This window comes from Bos indicus, chromosome 2 (genome assembly GCF_029378745.1).
Source record: "Bos indicus isolate NIAB-ARS_2022 breed Sahiwal x Tharparkar chromosome 2, NIAB-ARS_B.indTharparkar_mat_pri_1.0, whole genome shotgun sequence".
Classification (NCBI taxonomy): Eukaryota; Metazoa; Chordata; class Mammalia; order Artiodactyla; family Bovidae; genus Bos; species Bos indicus.
This window is the reverse complement of record NC_091761.1, coordinates 24,607,849-24,624,465: the sequence shown is the minus strand read 5'-3', so window position 1 is coordinate 24,624,465 and position 16,617 is coordinate 24,607,849. Positions and strand designations below refer to the sequence as shown.

At 38.2% G+C, this 16,617-nt stretch overlaps 1 protein-coding gene across 3 annotated transcripts in view; it reads right to left on the bottom strand.

Moving 5' to 3' along the window:
* SLC25A12 (solute carrier family 25 member 12) overlaps window positions 1–16,617 on the bottom strand; it is a 183,816-nt gene that overhangs the window by 73,445 nt on the left and 93,754 nt on the right. For all 3 annotated transcript variants that reach the window (XM_070803274.1, XM_019970934.2, XM_019970925.2), the window contains exon 3: window positions 4,433–4,575. In XM_070803274.1, the coding sequence (XP_070659375.1) occupies window positions 4,433–4,575 (143 nt within the window). The remainder of the gene's footprint in view (window positions 1–4,432; window positions 4,576–16,617) is intronic.

The following is a 16,617-nucleotide window of genomic DNA, read 5'->3' as shown; positions in this document are numbered from 1 at the left end:
ATACAGATGACACCACCCTTATGGCAGAAACTGAAGAACTAAAGAGCCTCTTGATGAAAGTGCAAGAGGAAAGTGAAAAAAGTTGGCTTAAAGCTCAACATTCAGAAAACAAAGATCATGGCATCTGGTCCCATCACTTCAAGGCAAATAGATGGGGAAACAGTGACAAAGTTTATTTTTGGGAGCTCCAAAATCACTGCAAATGGTGACTGCAGCCATGAAAGTAAAAGATGCTTACTCCTCGGAAAGAAAGTTATGACCAACCTAGACAGCATATTAAAAAGCAGAGACATTACTTTGCCTACAAAGGTCCATCTAGTCAAGGCTATGGTTTTTCCAGTAGTCATGTATGGATGTGAGAGTTGGACTACAAAGAAAGCTGAATGCTGAAGAACTGATGCTTTTGAACTGTGGTGTTGGAGAAGACTCTTGAGAGTCCCTAGGACTGCAAGGAGATCCAACCAGTCCATCCTAAAGGAGATCAGTCCTGGATGTTCACTGGAAGGACTGATGCTGAAGCTGAAACTCCAGTACTTTGGCCACCTCATGCGAAGTGTTGACTCATTGGAAAAGACCCTGATGCTGGGAGGGATTGGGGCAGGAGAAGGGGATGATCGAGGATGAGATGGTTGGGTGGCATCACTGACTCAGTGGAGATGAGTTTGAGTAAACTCTGGAAGTTGGTGATGGACAGGGAGACCTGGCGTGCTGTGGTCCATGGGGTCAGGAAGTGTCGGACACGACTGAGAGACTGAATTGAACTGAATGGCTTTTACTTTTAGACAACCTATCATGCTATTTATACAATGTTGTTTCTCCATGGCTCTCCAGGGACTTCCCTGGCAGTTCAGGGGTTAAGACTCCGAGCTTCCAATGTGAGGGGCCCGGCTTTGATCCCTGTTCAGAGAACTAAGATCTCATATGCCCTGTGGCACAGCCAAATGAAATACTTAGAAACAAAAAGCAATAAAAAAAAATACATGGCTGTCCATAGCAAGCACCTGTATCAAAACACTCTTGCTTACTTTACTATTTATTAGAGGAAAGGGAGCCAGGAGAAGAGAAAGGGAGCAGTTAACATGCTAAGAAAACAAGGGAGGGCAGGCAAGGATAGAACACAAAAGGAACACAGTATTAACCACCCCTAAACCTGCTTTGATGCTTTTGAACTGTGGTGTTGGAGAAGATTCTTGAGAGTCCCGTGGACTGCAAGGAAATCCAACCAGTCCATTCTAAAGGAGATCAGTCCTGGGTGTTCTTTGGAAGGACTGATGCTAAAGCTGAAACTCCAATATTTTGGCCACCTCATGCGAAGAGTTGACTCATTGGAGGGATTGGGGGCGGAGGAGAAGGGGACAACAGAGGATGAGATGGCTGGATGGCATCACCGACTCAATGGACGTAAGTTTGAGTGAACTCTGAGAGTTGGTGATGGACAGGGAGGCCTGGTGTGCTGCGATTCATGAGGTCGCAGGTTCAGACATTACTGAGCGACTGAACTGAACTGAAACCTGCTTTTCTCATATACTTAAGTAAATCATTCAAACTTGTTTATACTAGTTCTATTCAGATTTGGTCTGGAGTAATTATAAACAGTATTATGTGATTCTTGTCAAGTTACATACCAATATAGGCCATGCTGTGCTTGTTCACGTCTGACTCTGCAACGCCATGGACTGTAGTCCACTGTCCACAGAATTTTCCAGGCAAGAATCTGGAGTGGGTTGCCATTTCCTACTCCAGGGGATCTTTCTAACCCAGGGATCTAATCCATGTCTCTTGCGTCTCCTGCATTGGCAGGCAGATTCTTTACCACTGTGCCGCCTAGGAAGCCTATATGCCTACAGGACTGGCCCTCAAAAAACTATAACAGAATCAAGGAATACCTCTTGGAGTTGGAAAAAAGATAAACCAACTAAACTATCCTAACTTTCATCACTGCCCTGCTTAAAGGAGTAGGAAATGGAACAATAGAGAAAAGATAGCTTTTTAAAATGATTACAAGAAGATGAGCTAAAAAGTAAGAGAATTAATCGTGTGTTATTGGACAAGCCAATCAATCTCTCTGGAGTTCATTTTCCTTAAATGTGAAATGAGGAAGGGCTGGCTACTTGGAATAAGTTTAAACATCATCAATGCCTTTGATTTTCTTAAATTAAAAGTATTTTAAAAAAATTTAACAATGATATTTAACCCTTCTGAAATCATAGACCCTTTGAAAAACCTGTGATTTCTGCCCAGAAAAATGAAAATACAAAATCATTCATTTTTGCATTATATTTCAGTAAGTTCAGGAAACTATGAAGACCATCCATGGGTGGGAGGTTTCTAGAAAATTGTACCTTTCTCTGCTTTTAGAAATAATCTATATGTTTATAATTTTTATGACCTAACTTTATGAATCAAATTTCCTACCCAATCTGAATCTGACTTATTCTAGGGAGGGAGGGGAAAAAAGGAAGTGTAAGTAGTTTTTAAAATTTTAAATAGAACAAATACATCTTTTCAAAAAAGAAACAGCTTGCTTTTTTAAAGTAAACAGTATTCAACATTATTAGATTCTTTACTAGCCAAAACCCATTTTTGATCGATTCTACCCTGGCAACTTAAACACTCGATTCCACTTGATCACACTTTAACAGCACAACTGCTTCCGACAGAACCACATGAGGCTTCAAATCAGATACACCAGTGGAATGGATCAGAACATATGGTCACAAAAGGAAGCATCTGAAAAGATATGGAGGAAGCTTCTGAAAAGAAACGTCTGGCAAGTCTCAGACCAAGTTAATGACAATAATTAAAATTTCTAAATTTGAAGAAGGAATTCTGAGTAAATACCATTAATTTTTATATGCCTCACTGTCTAATCACTATTGAAAGACCCAAGGACTGAATGGGCCACGGTTACCTGGCAGCCAATTTGACTTTTTCTGGAGACTGGGCACAAAATGTATACAAGTTCCTCAATATCTGTCAGTGATGAATTATAGAAAACCTTTCCAAGATATAAAATACTCATAGTAAATTTCATGCACTGTGCTAAATTCTGTGAGAAAATAGAAATGAATACAATAACCCTGGATTCAAAGACCTTAGAAACCAACACTTCCACTGTATTTCGACAGCCTTCTAAACATTTTAAAGAGTTAAAACTAATTTTGCCTAGTTTTTCACACAAGCCCCTCTACAGGCAAGAAAAAGAAACTGGGCCCTTGGAGTCCTGGGGCTCTAGCTCAGAACTCACAAAGCAAAGAATACAAATATTCCATTCCCTCCCTAATACAGTCCTACTAGATTTTAATATAAAAATGCCCTTCCCCCTTGATTTGAGTAAACTGACACTCAAGTAAGATGCACTTTGTAATTACTGTGACTGCACACATGCCTACAATGCCAGGCTAAAAATACCTCCAAGTCTGAGAGTCACAAGCCTATAGGATACTAGTCAAAGCTTAGCACACAAGGTCCCCAGCTGTGCCCCCATTACTCTGACAACCTGCCCACTGTGGAGGCAACACAGACATGCAGGTGCCCCTTGATGGGTTTTGTGGGGGGGAAGTAGAAAAGAATAGCTTTATTGCTTTGCTAGGGGACACAGTAGGCTAATGCCCTCAAAACTGCGTTTCCCTGCCCCTTGATGTTTCATGCCAATTGTTCCCTTTCCTGGAATGCTCCCTCTTTGTCCAGCAAACTCTTTCTGTCTTGCCAGATTCACTCAAGCATTACTTCTTCTAGGATGCTCTCCTGAACACCCAAAACAGAGTTAATTATGCTGTCTTAGGTGTCCCTTGTATATTTCATATGGTTCTATCATAGCACCTTATTCCCAAAGTATTACTTTTTCTCTTTGTTTACTCATCCTTTCTCACTAAGCCATGAGTTTCTTCTCAAGGTCATGAACCTCATTTTGTTTATATTTCTAATGTTCAACAGTACCTGGCAAATGATGGCTGTCTCATAAATACCTGACAGATAAATGAATAAGTATCACTCTAAATGCTTCCTTATTATTCCTTATAGCAGTTATAACCACCTAATGTTATAGTTTACTTTTAAATTTTGTTTATTGTTTTTCTGTGGTTTATTCACTGATGGAATTCTAGTACATAGAACGTGCCTAAAACATAGTAAGTACTCGATATTTACTGAATGACTGAATAAAAGATAACTTAGCCATCTGAAAACCATTTTGCTCAGATTATTCAACATAAAATACAGCTTTGCATGTATTTTTTTTTCCAAAAAAAAGAAAGAAATGCAAGTATACTTGATAATGGCAGTAAATAACAATTTTTTTAAACTTCTAAGAAAAGATATGGTTTATTAATATTAAAATTCTAAATGGTCATGGGTAAGTTTATGGTTTTCCCATTTTTTCAGTATGATATTGAATAACATTAGCTTTTAAGAACAGCATACAAGTTCTTACCCATCCTTGGTTTGATCGGCTACTCCTGCCAAGAGCTGCACAATCTTCGGATTGCTATTTGGATCATTATACAGTCCAAGATAGCGCTGGACAAAGTCTTCCGGGGTCATGTAATGTTCTCCATCAACCTCAGTACTGGCATACTAAAAAGTAAATAATGCATACTTAAAATTAAAATTGTTCAGTATCTTTTTGTACCCAGCAAAAGTTTTCTGAAAAAGTAAATTAAATGCCAGTATCATAATCAAGGTAGCAATAAATGCAGAAGTTTTCTCTGGATAGTCCAAAAACAGACACCCAGAGCCTGAGTTCAGAACATTAGCAGAGTATTGATACATGCTACAATATGGATGAACCTTGAAAACACTTTAACTTAAAGAAACCACACAAAAGACCACATACCACATGACCTCATTTATATGAACTGTCCATAAGAGGCAAATTCATAGCATCAGAAAAGTACAGGAGTAGTTGCCAGGAACTGGAAGGAGTGGGGAATGGAGTTAACCACTTTACATAGGGGGAGTTTCTTTGGGGGTGATAGAAATGCTCTGGAATTAGACAGTGGTGACAGTCACACAACTTTGTAAATAAACTGAAAAAAAAAAAAAACAACACCGACTTGGACACTTTAAAATGGTGAATTTTACGGTGTGTGTGTGTGTGTGTGTGTATGTATATATACACATAAAGAAATATGAGAAATATAAAGAAAGGTGAAAGGGCAACCAAGGTGAGAAAGCCTCAAAGCCTCTGGAGGCTTCCTGATGGCAAGAGACGGGTGTGGAGACACAACAGCCAAACCTTAAAAGGGAAATGAACAACAGCATAACAAACAAGACCTTCCAACACAGGTATTCCTTCTAAGTACCAGAAGCTGGAAAAAAGAAACAAAAAAATTCTGCCTTTTATGTCAATAATTTTAGAGAATAAAATAATAATAATACCTGCTTATTAAATAAACACCTCAATGTATAGTAAGGGTTTTATGTACTATGGTAAAGAAGGCTCAGCACCAAAGAATTGATGCTTTTCAACTGTGGTGTTGGAGAAGACTCTTGAGAGTCCCTTGGACTGCAAGGAGATCCAACCAGTCCATCCTAAAGGAGATCAGTCCTGAGTGTTCATTGGAAGGACTGATGTTGAAGCTGAAACTCCAATACTTTGGCCACTTGATGTGAAGAGCTGACTCATTGGAAAAGACCCTGATGCTGGGAAAGACTGAAGGCAGGAGAAGGGGATGACAGAGGATGAGATGGTTGGATGGCATCACCAAGTTGACAGACATGAGTTTGATTAAGCTCTGGGAGTTGGCGATGGACAGGGAAGTCTGGCGTGCTGCAGTCCATGGGGTCGCCAAGAGTCAGACATGACTGAACTAAACTGACTGAACTGGTGACCAAACATGAACAACCAAAGCGTTCCTCTATGGGTTGCAGTCGATTAACTTACCTACTTCACTCAACTATCAGAGTAATAACATTAGAACATTTCCCAGAATTGAGAAATACAAGGGGCCACTAAGTGCCAAGCACAGTCAATTAAAACAAAACAAAAACCCATAGCAGGGTTTGACTCATCATCATAAAATTATAGAACATCAGAATAAAGAGAAAATCTTAAATGTTTTCAGAGGGAAAAAATAGGTCATGTGTAAACAATTATGAATCATGGGCCTCAATGTTTCCCAACAGAACCTTTGAAAGCTTGAAGACAATGCAATAAGGCACTGAAAATTCAAAGAGAAATGATTTCTAACCAAGAATTCTAAACTGAGCCAAACTTTCAATCAACAGTAAGGGTAGGTTAAAAGTACTTTGGAATATCCATATTTTCAATATGCTTTTCCTCCCTTTTATGTACCCTTTCTCAGGAAGCTATGGGATAATTTGCCCCATCAAAAAGACAGCATGAACCAAGTAATAGAAAGATGGAGGATGATCCAACCCAGTGAAGTGGCCAAGGGAAACCCCAGGACAACATTTGTGCTGCAGGTCTCTGGAGTGCCAGTCCTGGCTGGCAGAGGGAGGGCTCCAAGAGAGCAAGCCGCTAGGGAAACTGCAATGTCAGATTATTCGAGGCATTTGGCTTTGTGGAAAATAACCCTGGGAGGAGCCTAAATCTTTACACAAATGTCATCTTCTCAATGAGACTTACCCTTTATCACCCTATTTAGCATTGCCACCCAGACTTGTATTTATATTCCCAATTCCCCGATGGTGTTCTGCTTTCCCCCTTGGCACCTATCAACTACCACACTATGTATTTTACTTATTATGTTTGTTGTCTATCTCGCAAGGGGCATGTAATATCACAAAAGAAGGAATTTTTGCCTAGTATGTTCACTGATGTATCCAAGCACCAAGAATAATAGCTGACACAACGGCAGGCACTCAGTAAATATTTGTTAAGGGATCAGTAACAGGTACACAAATCACTAAATAAACAAAAAGTTAAGCAATTTTTAACTCTATAAAAAAGTAAATTATGAACAAGTGTTTTTGTCATATAAAAATAGAAAACATTACATGATTTGGCAGAAAATAAGCAATTTAAAGTTATAATAATGTAGATACCAAATATTAATTTAATGACAATTATAAATATACATTATAAATATAATGACAATTATAATATGATAAGCATGGAGGGAGAAGAATGGGAGAGGAAGTAAAATACTTCAGCTGCTATAAGAGAAAGTCAATAGTGTCTAGAAGCAGCAGTACAAAGATATGAAGTATTTCTATACTTTATGAAAAGTAAAGATATGAAGTATTTCTATACTTTACTTTTCATAAAGTATAGAAATACTTCTATTCATGAAAAATGAATAGCTAGAAAAGTTACAAGAGGTTGCTTCTAGGAAAGACAAGGATCAAAAGATCAAAGGACTGTTGGTTTGCTTTTGGTTAAGCATTTCAAATGTCCTCATTTGGGAATCTGACTAAACCAAGCCACTGCTGCTGCTGCTGCTAAGTCGCTTCAGTCGTGTCCGACTCTGTGCGATCCCATAGATGGCAGCCCACCAGGCTTCCCCGTCCCTGGGATTCTCCAGGCAAGAACAATGGAGTGGGTTGCCATTTCCTTCTCCAATGCATGAAAGTGAAAAGTGAAAGTGAAGTCACTCAGTCGTGTCCAACTCTTAGCAACCCCATGGACTGCAACCTACCAGGCTCCTCCGACCGTGAGATTTTCCAGGCAAGAGTACTGGAGTGGGGTGCCATCGCCTTCTCCAACCAAGCCACTAGCTTACAGCAAAGGACTGTTGGTTTGCTTTTGGTTAAGCATTTCAAATGTCCTCATTTGTGAATCTGACTAAACCAAGCCATTAGCTCTTTCAATAAGGATAGAATTAAATTTTAAATTGTTTCCTTTGTTGTATTCTGAAAAATATCATTGAGGTTATCACAGCAAATGCTCTATCAGCCAACATAAGAAGTAGCCCAAAGGTGGACACATTCTTACTAGCTGGTACTACCAAAAGCACCTAACCAGTAAAACCCCAAAATAAAGTCATGTTCTCTCTACATGCTATAAAAGTCATACCTGAAAGGTTCCTGTGTTTACACCCTGGCTCTAAACTTATTCACTGTGAGTCCTTCAACAATGCCATTCTCCTCCCAGGCCTCTAGATATATATCACATATCTATAAAATGAAAACTACATAATCTTTGACATTTCAAAATAGGCATGCAAACAGGATAAACAAAAAATAAACTGTATGATATTGAGTGGATTGTACTAATTCTAATCAATTGCTTCTTCTTCTCAAAATTCTTCAATGTATAACATAATCTGACACATTTACCAAGATATGAAAACCACCAGGGTAAAAGACAGGCAGGAGTGGAGAAAGGCACAATGTTGGCAAGACTACTGCAGCTGGAAAGAGGGATCAATACAAGGAAGTCTAAAAATAGAATTTAAGCAACTGATAAGTGAGCAATTAACTAGAATGAGTGCCAAAGGTATGAGAAACATACAATGGGAACCAAAAATAAATGATTCATTTTGAGGATAGATGGCAGGGAGTTGGTGAGAGGAAAAAGAAAATAATGTTCAGAACAGGCCTTGAAAGCAAAATTCAGTTTTAACTGCAAATTGAGAGAAAGGGTATTTCAGGCTGTAAAAAAAAAAAAAACCCAAAAAACAGAAATTTTAAAAATGAATTTCTTTCTTTTTGGGTGGAGGCGGTTGTTGTCTGGAGAAAGATAACAAAGAGAGGGTATATAAAGATATGTAGAAGTGATATAGAAAGGCAATTTGAGACCAGATAGTGGAAGACTTGGAATGCTAAAACAAAGAGCTGGAACTTTATCCTATGGGCCATGGGATACCATTGAAAATTTTAGGAAGTGAGAGACATGATCTGACATGTGCTTTCCCCAGCAGCAATGTGAAAGATGGACTGGAGAAAAGATAAGCTGACTGGGGGCAGGGAGACCAAGTAGTGGCTACTGCAAAGATCCAGAGGAAAGAGATCGAGGCCTGCACCAAACAGTGGGAGTGAAAATGAAAACACAATGGGGATTTTCACCCATTGCTAGAGGCTTTTTGTTTTATTTATGGTTTTAATACTGTCAATTCACACCATTCAAAATAAGAATATACAATGAAAAAAGTCTTCCTCTCACCTCTTCCCAGTCATTCAATTCCTCACTCCAGAGGCAATTAATTTCTCACACATGCTTCCAGAGACTTTTTATGTGCATAAACAAGTAAATTTTATATATAAGAGAGATATATAGAGAGACGCCAATATGCACGCATGCATGCTAAGTTGCTTCAGTTGGTCTGACTCTTCGAGATCTATGGACTGTAGCCCATCAGGCTTCTCTGCCAGCAAGAATACTGGAATGGGTTGTCATGCCCTTCTCCAGGAGATCTTCCCAACCCATGGAATGAACCCATATTTTTTACATCTATCTCCACCAGCACCACCTGAGAAGCCCCATATATGCCAATGTTGCTGCTGCTGCTGCTAAGTCGCTCAGTCGTGTCCAACTCTGTGCGACCCCACAGATGGCAGCCCACCAGGCTCCCCCATCCCTGGTATTCTCCAGGCAAGAACACTGGAGCGGGTTGCCATTTCCTTCTCCAATGCATGAAAGTGAAAAGTGAAAGTGAAGTTGCTCAGACGTGTTCTACTCTTAGCAACCCCATGGACTGCAGCCCATCAGGCTCCTCCGTCCATGGGATTTTCCAGGCAAGAGGACTGGAGTGGGGTGCCATTGCCTTCTCCGATATATGCCAATATATACATACAAATATGTATGATTATTCTTATCCATGTCTTTTTAACACAAATAATAACATATTATTCACATTGTTCTTTACATTTTGCTTTTTCACATTCAGTCCTTTAAAAAGGTGATTCAGCTATACAGCAAATACCAACACAATACTGTAATTATCCTCCAATTAAAAAAAATTAAACAAAAAAAGTAATTTAGCAATATATAAATACATACCCACAAATATATATATATATATATATATATATATATATATATATAAAGAACTATCAGTCAGTCAGCTCAGTTGCTCAGTCGTGTCTGACTCTGCAACCCCATGGACTGCAGCACACCAGGATTCCCTGTCCATCATCAACTCCAGGAGCTTACTCAAACTCATGTCCATTGAATCAGTGATGCCATCCATCTCATCCTCTGTCATTTCCTTTTCCTCCTGCCTGCAATCTTTCCCAGGATCAGGGTCTTTTCCAATGAGTCAGTTCTTCTCATCAGGTGGCCAAAGTATTGGGAGTTTCGGCTTTAGCATCAGTCCTTCCAATGAACATTCAGGACTGATTTCCTTTAGGATTTACTGGTTGGATCTCCTTGCAGTCCAAGGGACTCTCAAGAGTCTTATCCAACAACACAGTTCAAAAGCATCAATCCCCACGGATTATACACTCCATGGAATTCTCCAGGCCAGAATACTGGAGTGGGTAGCCTTTCCCTTCTCCAGGGGATCTTCCCAACCCAGAGACTGAACCCAGGTCTCCTGCATTGCAGGCGGATTCTTTACCAGCTGAGCCACAAGGGAAGCCCATAAAGAACCATAAAAATGCTCATATTCATTGATAAAGACTCCTTTATCAATGGAATGAAAAGGGCCAATTTCTATAAGAAATTTAAAATAATTAAGAACTAAATATAAAACAAGAAAATATAAGAGATGGGTTATGGTGATCTGTGTTCTCTCACTTCACAATTGAGTTGATTTCTTTAATTAGCAGATATTAATTTTCAAAAGGAACAATACAAAAACATTTCAGTTAGTATTAACAAAATAAAGCAACTAAGTGTCCATTTGATGTTTTTAAACTATGGTGTTGGAAAAGATTCTTGAGAGTCTCTTGGACTTCTAGGAGATCCAATCAATCCATCCTCAAGGAAATCAGTCCTGAATATTCATTGGAAGGACTGATGCTGAAGCTGAAACTCCAGTACTTTGGCCACCTGATGTGAAGAGCTGACTCATTTGAAAAGACCCTGATGTGGGAAAGATTGGAGGAGGGAGGAGAAGGGGACGACAGAGGATGAGATGGTTGGATGGCATAATTGACTCAATGGACATGAGTTTGAGTAAACTCCAGGAGATGGTGATAGTCAGGGAGACCTTCGTGCTGCAGTCCATGGGGTCACAAAGAGTCGGATACAACTGACTGAACTGAACTGACTGAAGTGTCCATTTCTTTTTGTCGCAAAGGTGTCTGATATCTAATACCTGAATCTTTTTGCCAACTATCACCACTATATACACAGATTACATACAGACAGAAATACCAACACTCTTAACTTTAAAACTATCAGGAAATGGAGCAGCCTTAGCACGAACCACCAATGACACAGTAGCCAACAAGGAAAACAATTGCTTTCGTGGACATGTACTTGGAACAGGCTTTGCCAATATCTGGGGTTATAAATGATGCCAGAGAATCACTTACCCTGAGGTATTTTGCTAGTGTTTTTCCCAACTCTCCTAGTCTATTTTAACTGAAAGATAAAGTGCATAGCTCAGAGGGAAAAAACACAAGTCTTCTCAGCCACAAGGAGTCAGTACTTGACTTCTGCAGGAGACAGTTAACTAATTAACTCATTAAATTAGAGACAATTACTTGGCAATGTCACTGAGCCTGCTGCCTGAACAGACAAAACAGAAGAGGGAATTTAGAACTGAAACTAGAATCTACCCACAGTCAGCCAAAAGGCTAGAACATTTCCTTAACAAAGAAAAGCAGGTACCTCAAAAATGGGTGATATATTTAAACTAAAAATATTTTTTAAAATAAGAATGACCTATCTATTTTAAATAACTTCATTACTTTTAATGCTGATTTTAATTGACTGGATAATAATGCTTGCTGCTGCTGCTTCAGTCATGTCTGACACTTAAACAAACAAAAAAAGGAAACATGGCCTAAAGTAACACAGCTAGAAACAAGAAAAGGTTAAGTGGGCTTACTAGACTTTTTCTGCTAACCAAAATGACTTGCATGTTTACACTAAAAATGAAAAAAAGCAATTTAAGACAAACTTTTGGATCTCCTAGGCTAACACTTATGCTAAAAAATTAATATATTAATTTAGTTGCACAATATTGTTTCTATTTTGTTCCTATCATTTCAAAGACTGAACTAAAATGACTTGAAATGAAATTAGCCAAATATTATATCCATACTCCAAATAACTTTAGGGTTAATCATCTGCCATTTCAAAGATGTTTCTTAAGCAGTCAGTCATAAATCCTTCTTGGGCAAGAAGTCGAGAACACATAAAAGACATAGATAAGAAGTAGCTGACAGTATCAGAAAAAAAAACATGTGGTTTATTTTCTCAATTAAACTTTTTTAAAACCTAACTGAAGTGCTTTAATGTAAAAGTGCCCATAGCTTTGGCATTTCCAGAAATATTTTGAGTATAGTTCATATGTGTTTGAAAAAGCCTTGACATTCTGAAGCATGAGAAAGAAAATGGATCTTAATGAAAGATTAGAATCTTTATATATTTAATCAAAATCATTGCTGATTAAAGACAGTATGGTTTCATACACAGATTTATGTTATACTTTCACTGAACTACCTCTAGCTTCAAAAGAGACAATCATGTTTTCCAGAAATGTTCTATCAAGCCAACAGATCAACACATCAAGACCTCACGTGACTGTAGTTAACTGGATACTAATAACTCCTTTGCAATTTTACCAAATAGAACCTTAAGTAACCTTTAGAATGTATGCAACCAACATCACAGGTTAATTATAAAGCAGACTTTACAAAGAGTTTACATACTACATTTCCACTAAGGGAAGAAAAAAAAAAGGTTAACTTAAAATTCAAGAACACGTATGAGTAAATAGGCCCAAACAGTTTTAACAAGAACATGAATGAGTAAATAGGCCCAAATAGTTTTAATGATATAAATTAGCTGTTTAAATGGTGTAAGTTTAAACACAGAGATTTTTTATTTTTATATTTCTAAAAGATTTTCCAGAAATTATAAAGGAAAGTTCTGATAGGCTGTGACTAGAAAGTTGGTTACTTTTTAAAAATTATACAGTGTGTCAAGATCAAGGATTTTCTTTTTCAGTATGCCCACCAAAACCAAGGTAATATGTCTAGAAGCACTTCTTATTAAGCCGAAAATCTGCTTTAATCTTTCAGGTTATTTTGCATTCATTTTAAAACATTTATCAAGTACCAACTTTGTGCTGGGCACCAGGCCTAGCATTAGGGATGCAGAATCAAGAAAACATAGTTCCTGCCCTCAAATCACTCAGAGACCATGGCATGATGGACACTGAAACTAAGGTCAGAAAAGAGGTTCTAATCTCCTGTGTTGTTAAATAGTAGAGATTTCTGGAGCAAACACACACTTCTCAGAGTCTCTTTAATGAGAAATTACAGAAAGGTAGAAGGCCCAGGGACGGGGGAGCCTGGTGGGCTGCTGTCTCTGGGGTCGCACAGAGTCGGACACGACTGAAGTGACTTAGCAGCAGAAGGCAGTGGCATCCCACTCCAGCACTCTTGTGCCTGAAAAATCCCATGGATGAAGGAGCCTGGTGGGCTGCAGTCCATGGGGTCGTTAGGAGTCGTACACGACTGAGCGACTTCACTTTCATTTTTCACTTTCATGCATTGGAGTCGTACACGACTGAGCGACTTCACTTTCATTTTTCACTTTCATGCATTGGAGAAGGAAATGGCAACCCACTCCAGTGTTCTTGCCTGGAAAATCCCAGGGATGGGGGAGCCTGGTGGGCTGCTGTCTATGGGGTCACACAGAGCTGAACACAACTGAAGCGACTTAGCAGCAGCAGCAGCAGCAGATCTTTTTTAAGGGAAAAAAGTGAGATCTTGAACATCAAAGTATTTGAAAATTATAAAGCTAATGCAGATTGACATAGTTAATCTAAAATGCTTAGAAACACAGAAAAGCAGCAGATCCCAGTTTTCCTCCTTGCATTCTAAATTTTTCTGCTTCTGCTCAAACATGAAGGAGTTACTAACTCTTCACCCTTATTCTAACCAAGGTTTCCTTAGGGTTGGCTTCTACTATTCTTGGGTTTATCAGAAAATCAGTCCTGACTGGTCTAGGCAGCTTCATCTCTGCTTATCCAACATGTGGCTGTAACATGAGTCAAAACAAACTGTTCCTCCCTGACTTTGTTCCAATTGAGATAAACTGACATTTTCAGATTGCAACATTCTTGCGATTTCTAACTCTCAAAGGACAATGTCATAAAATTTGGTAACTACAAATACCACACAGAGCATTTCCTCCACAGAAAAAAGAATTACATGAGCAAAGGAAGAGAAAGACTTCTACCACGGCAAGAGTTGAGCACATGAAGCTAATCTTGTTGTCCTTCACTATTACTGCTCTTACTCCTACTGCAAGCCAAATTTAGTCCGGAATGCATGCCCTTTCACTACTCAAGCACTCTATGTAACAAGCAAAGACCACAACAGATCCAACAACACAACTTTTGTTACAATAGTGCAATGTGGAATTCAATAGCAGAAATAATATTTTAATGAGAAAAAATAATTAATACATATAGCCACATCGATTTTAACAACTCTATGAAGCCACGTTAATTTTTTAAAACAGATTTTAATGAGTGACACAAGATTTTTCTGGTATTTACTAAAATCTACACACGCATTTTTTAGGAAAAGGCAGTTTTATACATCTAATTAGCGTTTTCAGTTGCATATTTCACTTACACTGGAAACAAAACCTATTTAATATTGCAAAAAAAATTTCTCCAGAAATCTGCCTTTCTCAGATTGTTTCATGAAATACTATCTTTTTGCGTTAATATGTGTATTTTTACTATCTGTTACATCAAGGCCTACTATCAGCTACCATGCAATGTCTAACAAAGTGCGGAGGTGGAAGACTCCAGTTACTCACTGAAATTAACAGAAGTTACCATAATAAGCTAAGTCTTTCAAAACAATTTAACCCCTAAAAATGGCCAAAAACCTTGGAAATAATGACCCCAGAGAATTCAGTAACTGGAACTAGAATGTTTCATAGCAGATTAAGTTGAATAATTTGCATTGTTCTTAAAAATACTTCAGTTTCTTGGTCTAAGTAACCATGGGAACATTCAAGGGGCATATATATTTACAAGCCCAGACAAATCACGTGTTTGATAATCAAGGTGTAGCTCCCAGGTGTATCGAATGCTTTACTGTTGGTAAGCCTTGATTACATAGCAAGATTTTTGCCATAAGGAAAAAAGGCCTTTTATCCTGGCAGGGAGCAGTGACAGATCAACAAAATGCAACGTAGGAACCGGGCCTGGATCCTGATTTTAATAAAACAACTTAAAAAAAAAAAAAGAAACAAGCATGGAAACTACAACTCTGAATTGAAATTCATTTATTAAGGAAAAATTTTAGGTGCAGGAAGTATTGTGGTTTGTTTGGTTTGTTTTTCAGAGTCATCATCTTTTAGAGATAGACACTGAAGTATTTATGGATGCAGTGATAAGATGTCTGAGAATTGCTTCAAAATAATCCCCTGCAGCTGCAATATAAATGAAGCAAAATTATCCATGATAGTTGAAGATTCGTGACGGTAGATGGCAATTCATTATGCTATTTTCTTTAAATTCATATGTTTGAAATTTTTCATAATAAAAAAGGCTACCCCAAAAATGAGATGATTCTGTATGTACTACCATACCTGCATTGCCATACAATATTAAGTAAATAAGCCAAGTTGTATTAACATACATAAAGCAAGTCTCCTCCATTTACTATATAACCTTGAGCAGGTTGCTTAACCGTTCTGGGGCTCAGTTTTCTCATCTATAAAATGGGAATATTAATGGCACCTACCTTATAGAGTTGTCCTGAGAATTACATACAGTGATTTGTATAAAAAGCTTAAAATAGTCCCTACAACATAACAGTTAACAAACAATAGTACAGTTCTAGAAGCCATGGCACTGGTTTCAGTGAGCCATGTTTCAGAAATTTCAGCAGTGCTAAAAGAGAGCTGAACAGAACAGGGAGATGATTTTTCACAAATTACAAACATAAAGAACGAATTGTAAGTCTCTCTTTCAGGTCTGCATCTTGGTATTCCTTGGTTGGACTACTATTCCTTCTCTGGTTAAGACAGAGCAACAGAAGGTTTAAATGAAAACTCTGCACATACTTCCAGTCTCCCAGTTTTTAATCATGGCTCTACCCCTTCTCAGGATCTATAGATTTGAGAGAGAAATTACCTTTTGTGGAGATATTTCTGAATATGGGGATTTGTGAAGATCTTCAGATGTATATTTCAAGAATGTAATTAATAATTAACTGATTACATGTACATAATCACAAGTACTTATTAGCATCCTTAGTCACTTTCTAGGTCTAGCACAGTTACCTGGGGAACACAAGGGACTGAGATCCTTTTTAGGAAAGAAAAGTCCTCAGCTCAGAAGAAAAGGAAAAGGACAAAGAACTAAGTTTTATCAGGTTCTCTGAGTGCCAGGCACTATTTACACATTATCTTATCCTTGTAATATCCCTATATGCTAGATGCAGTTATCCTTTCTTAAACAGATGAGAAGACAGACTCCCACAGAAATCTAAACACCTAAGGTCACTCAGCAAAAGGGATCAAAGAGGATTCAGATTCTGGTTAGACTACAAAGCCCATGTAAGGTT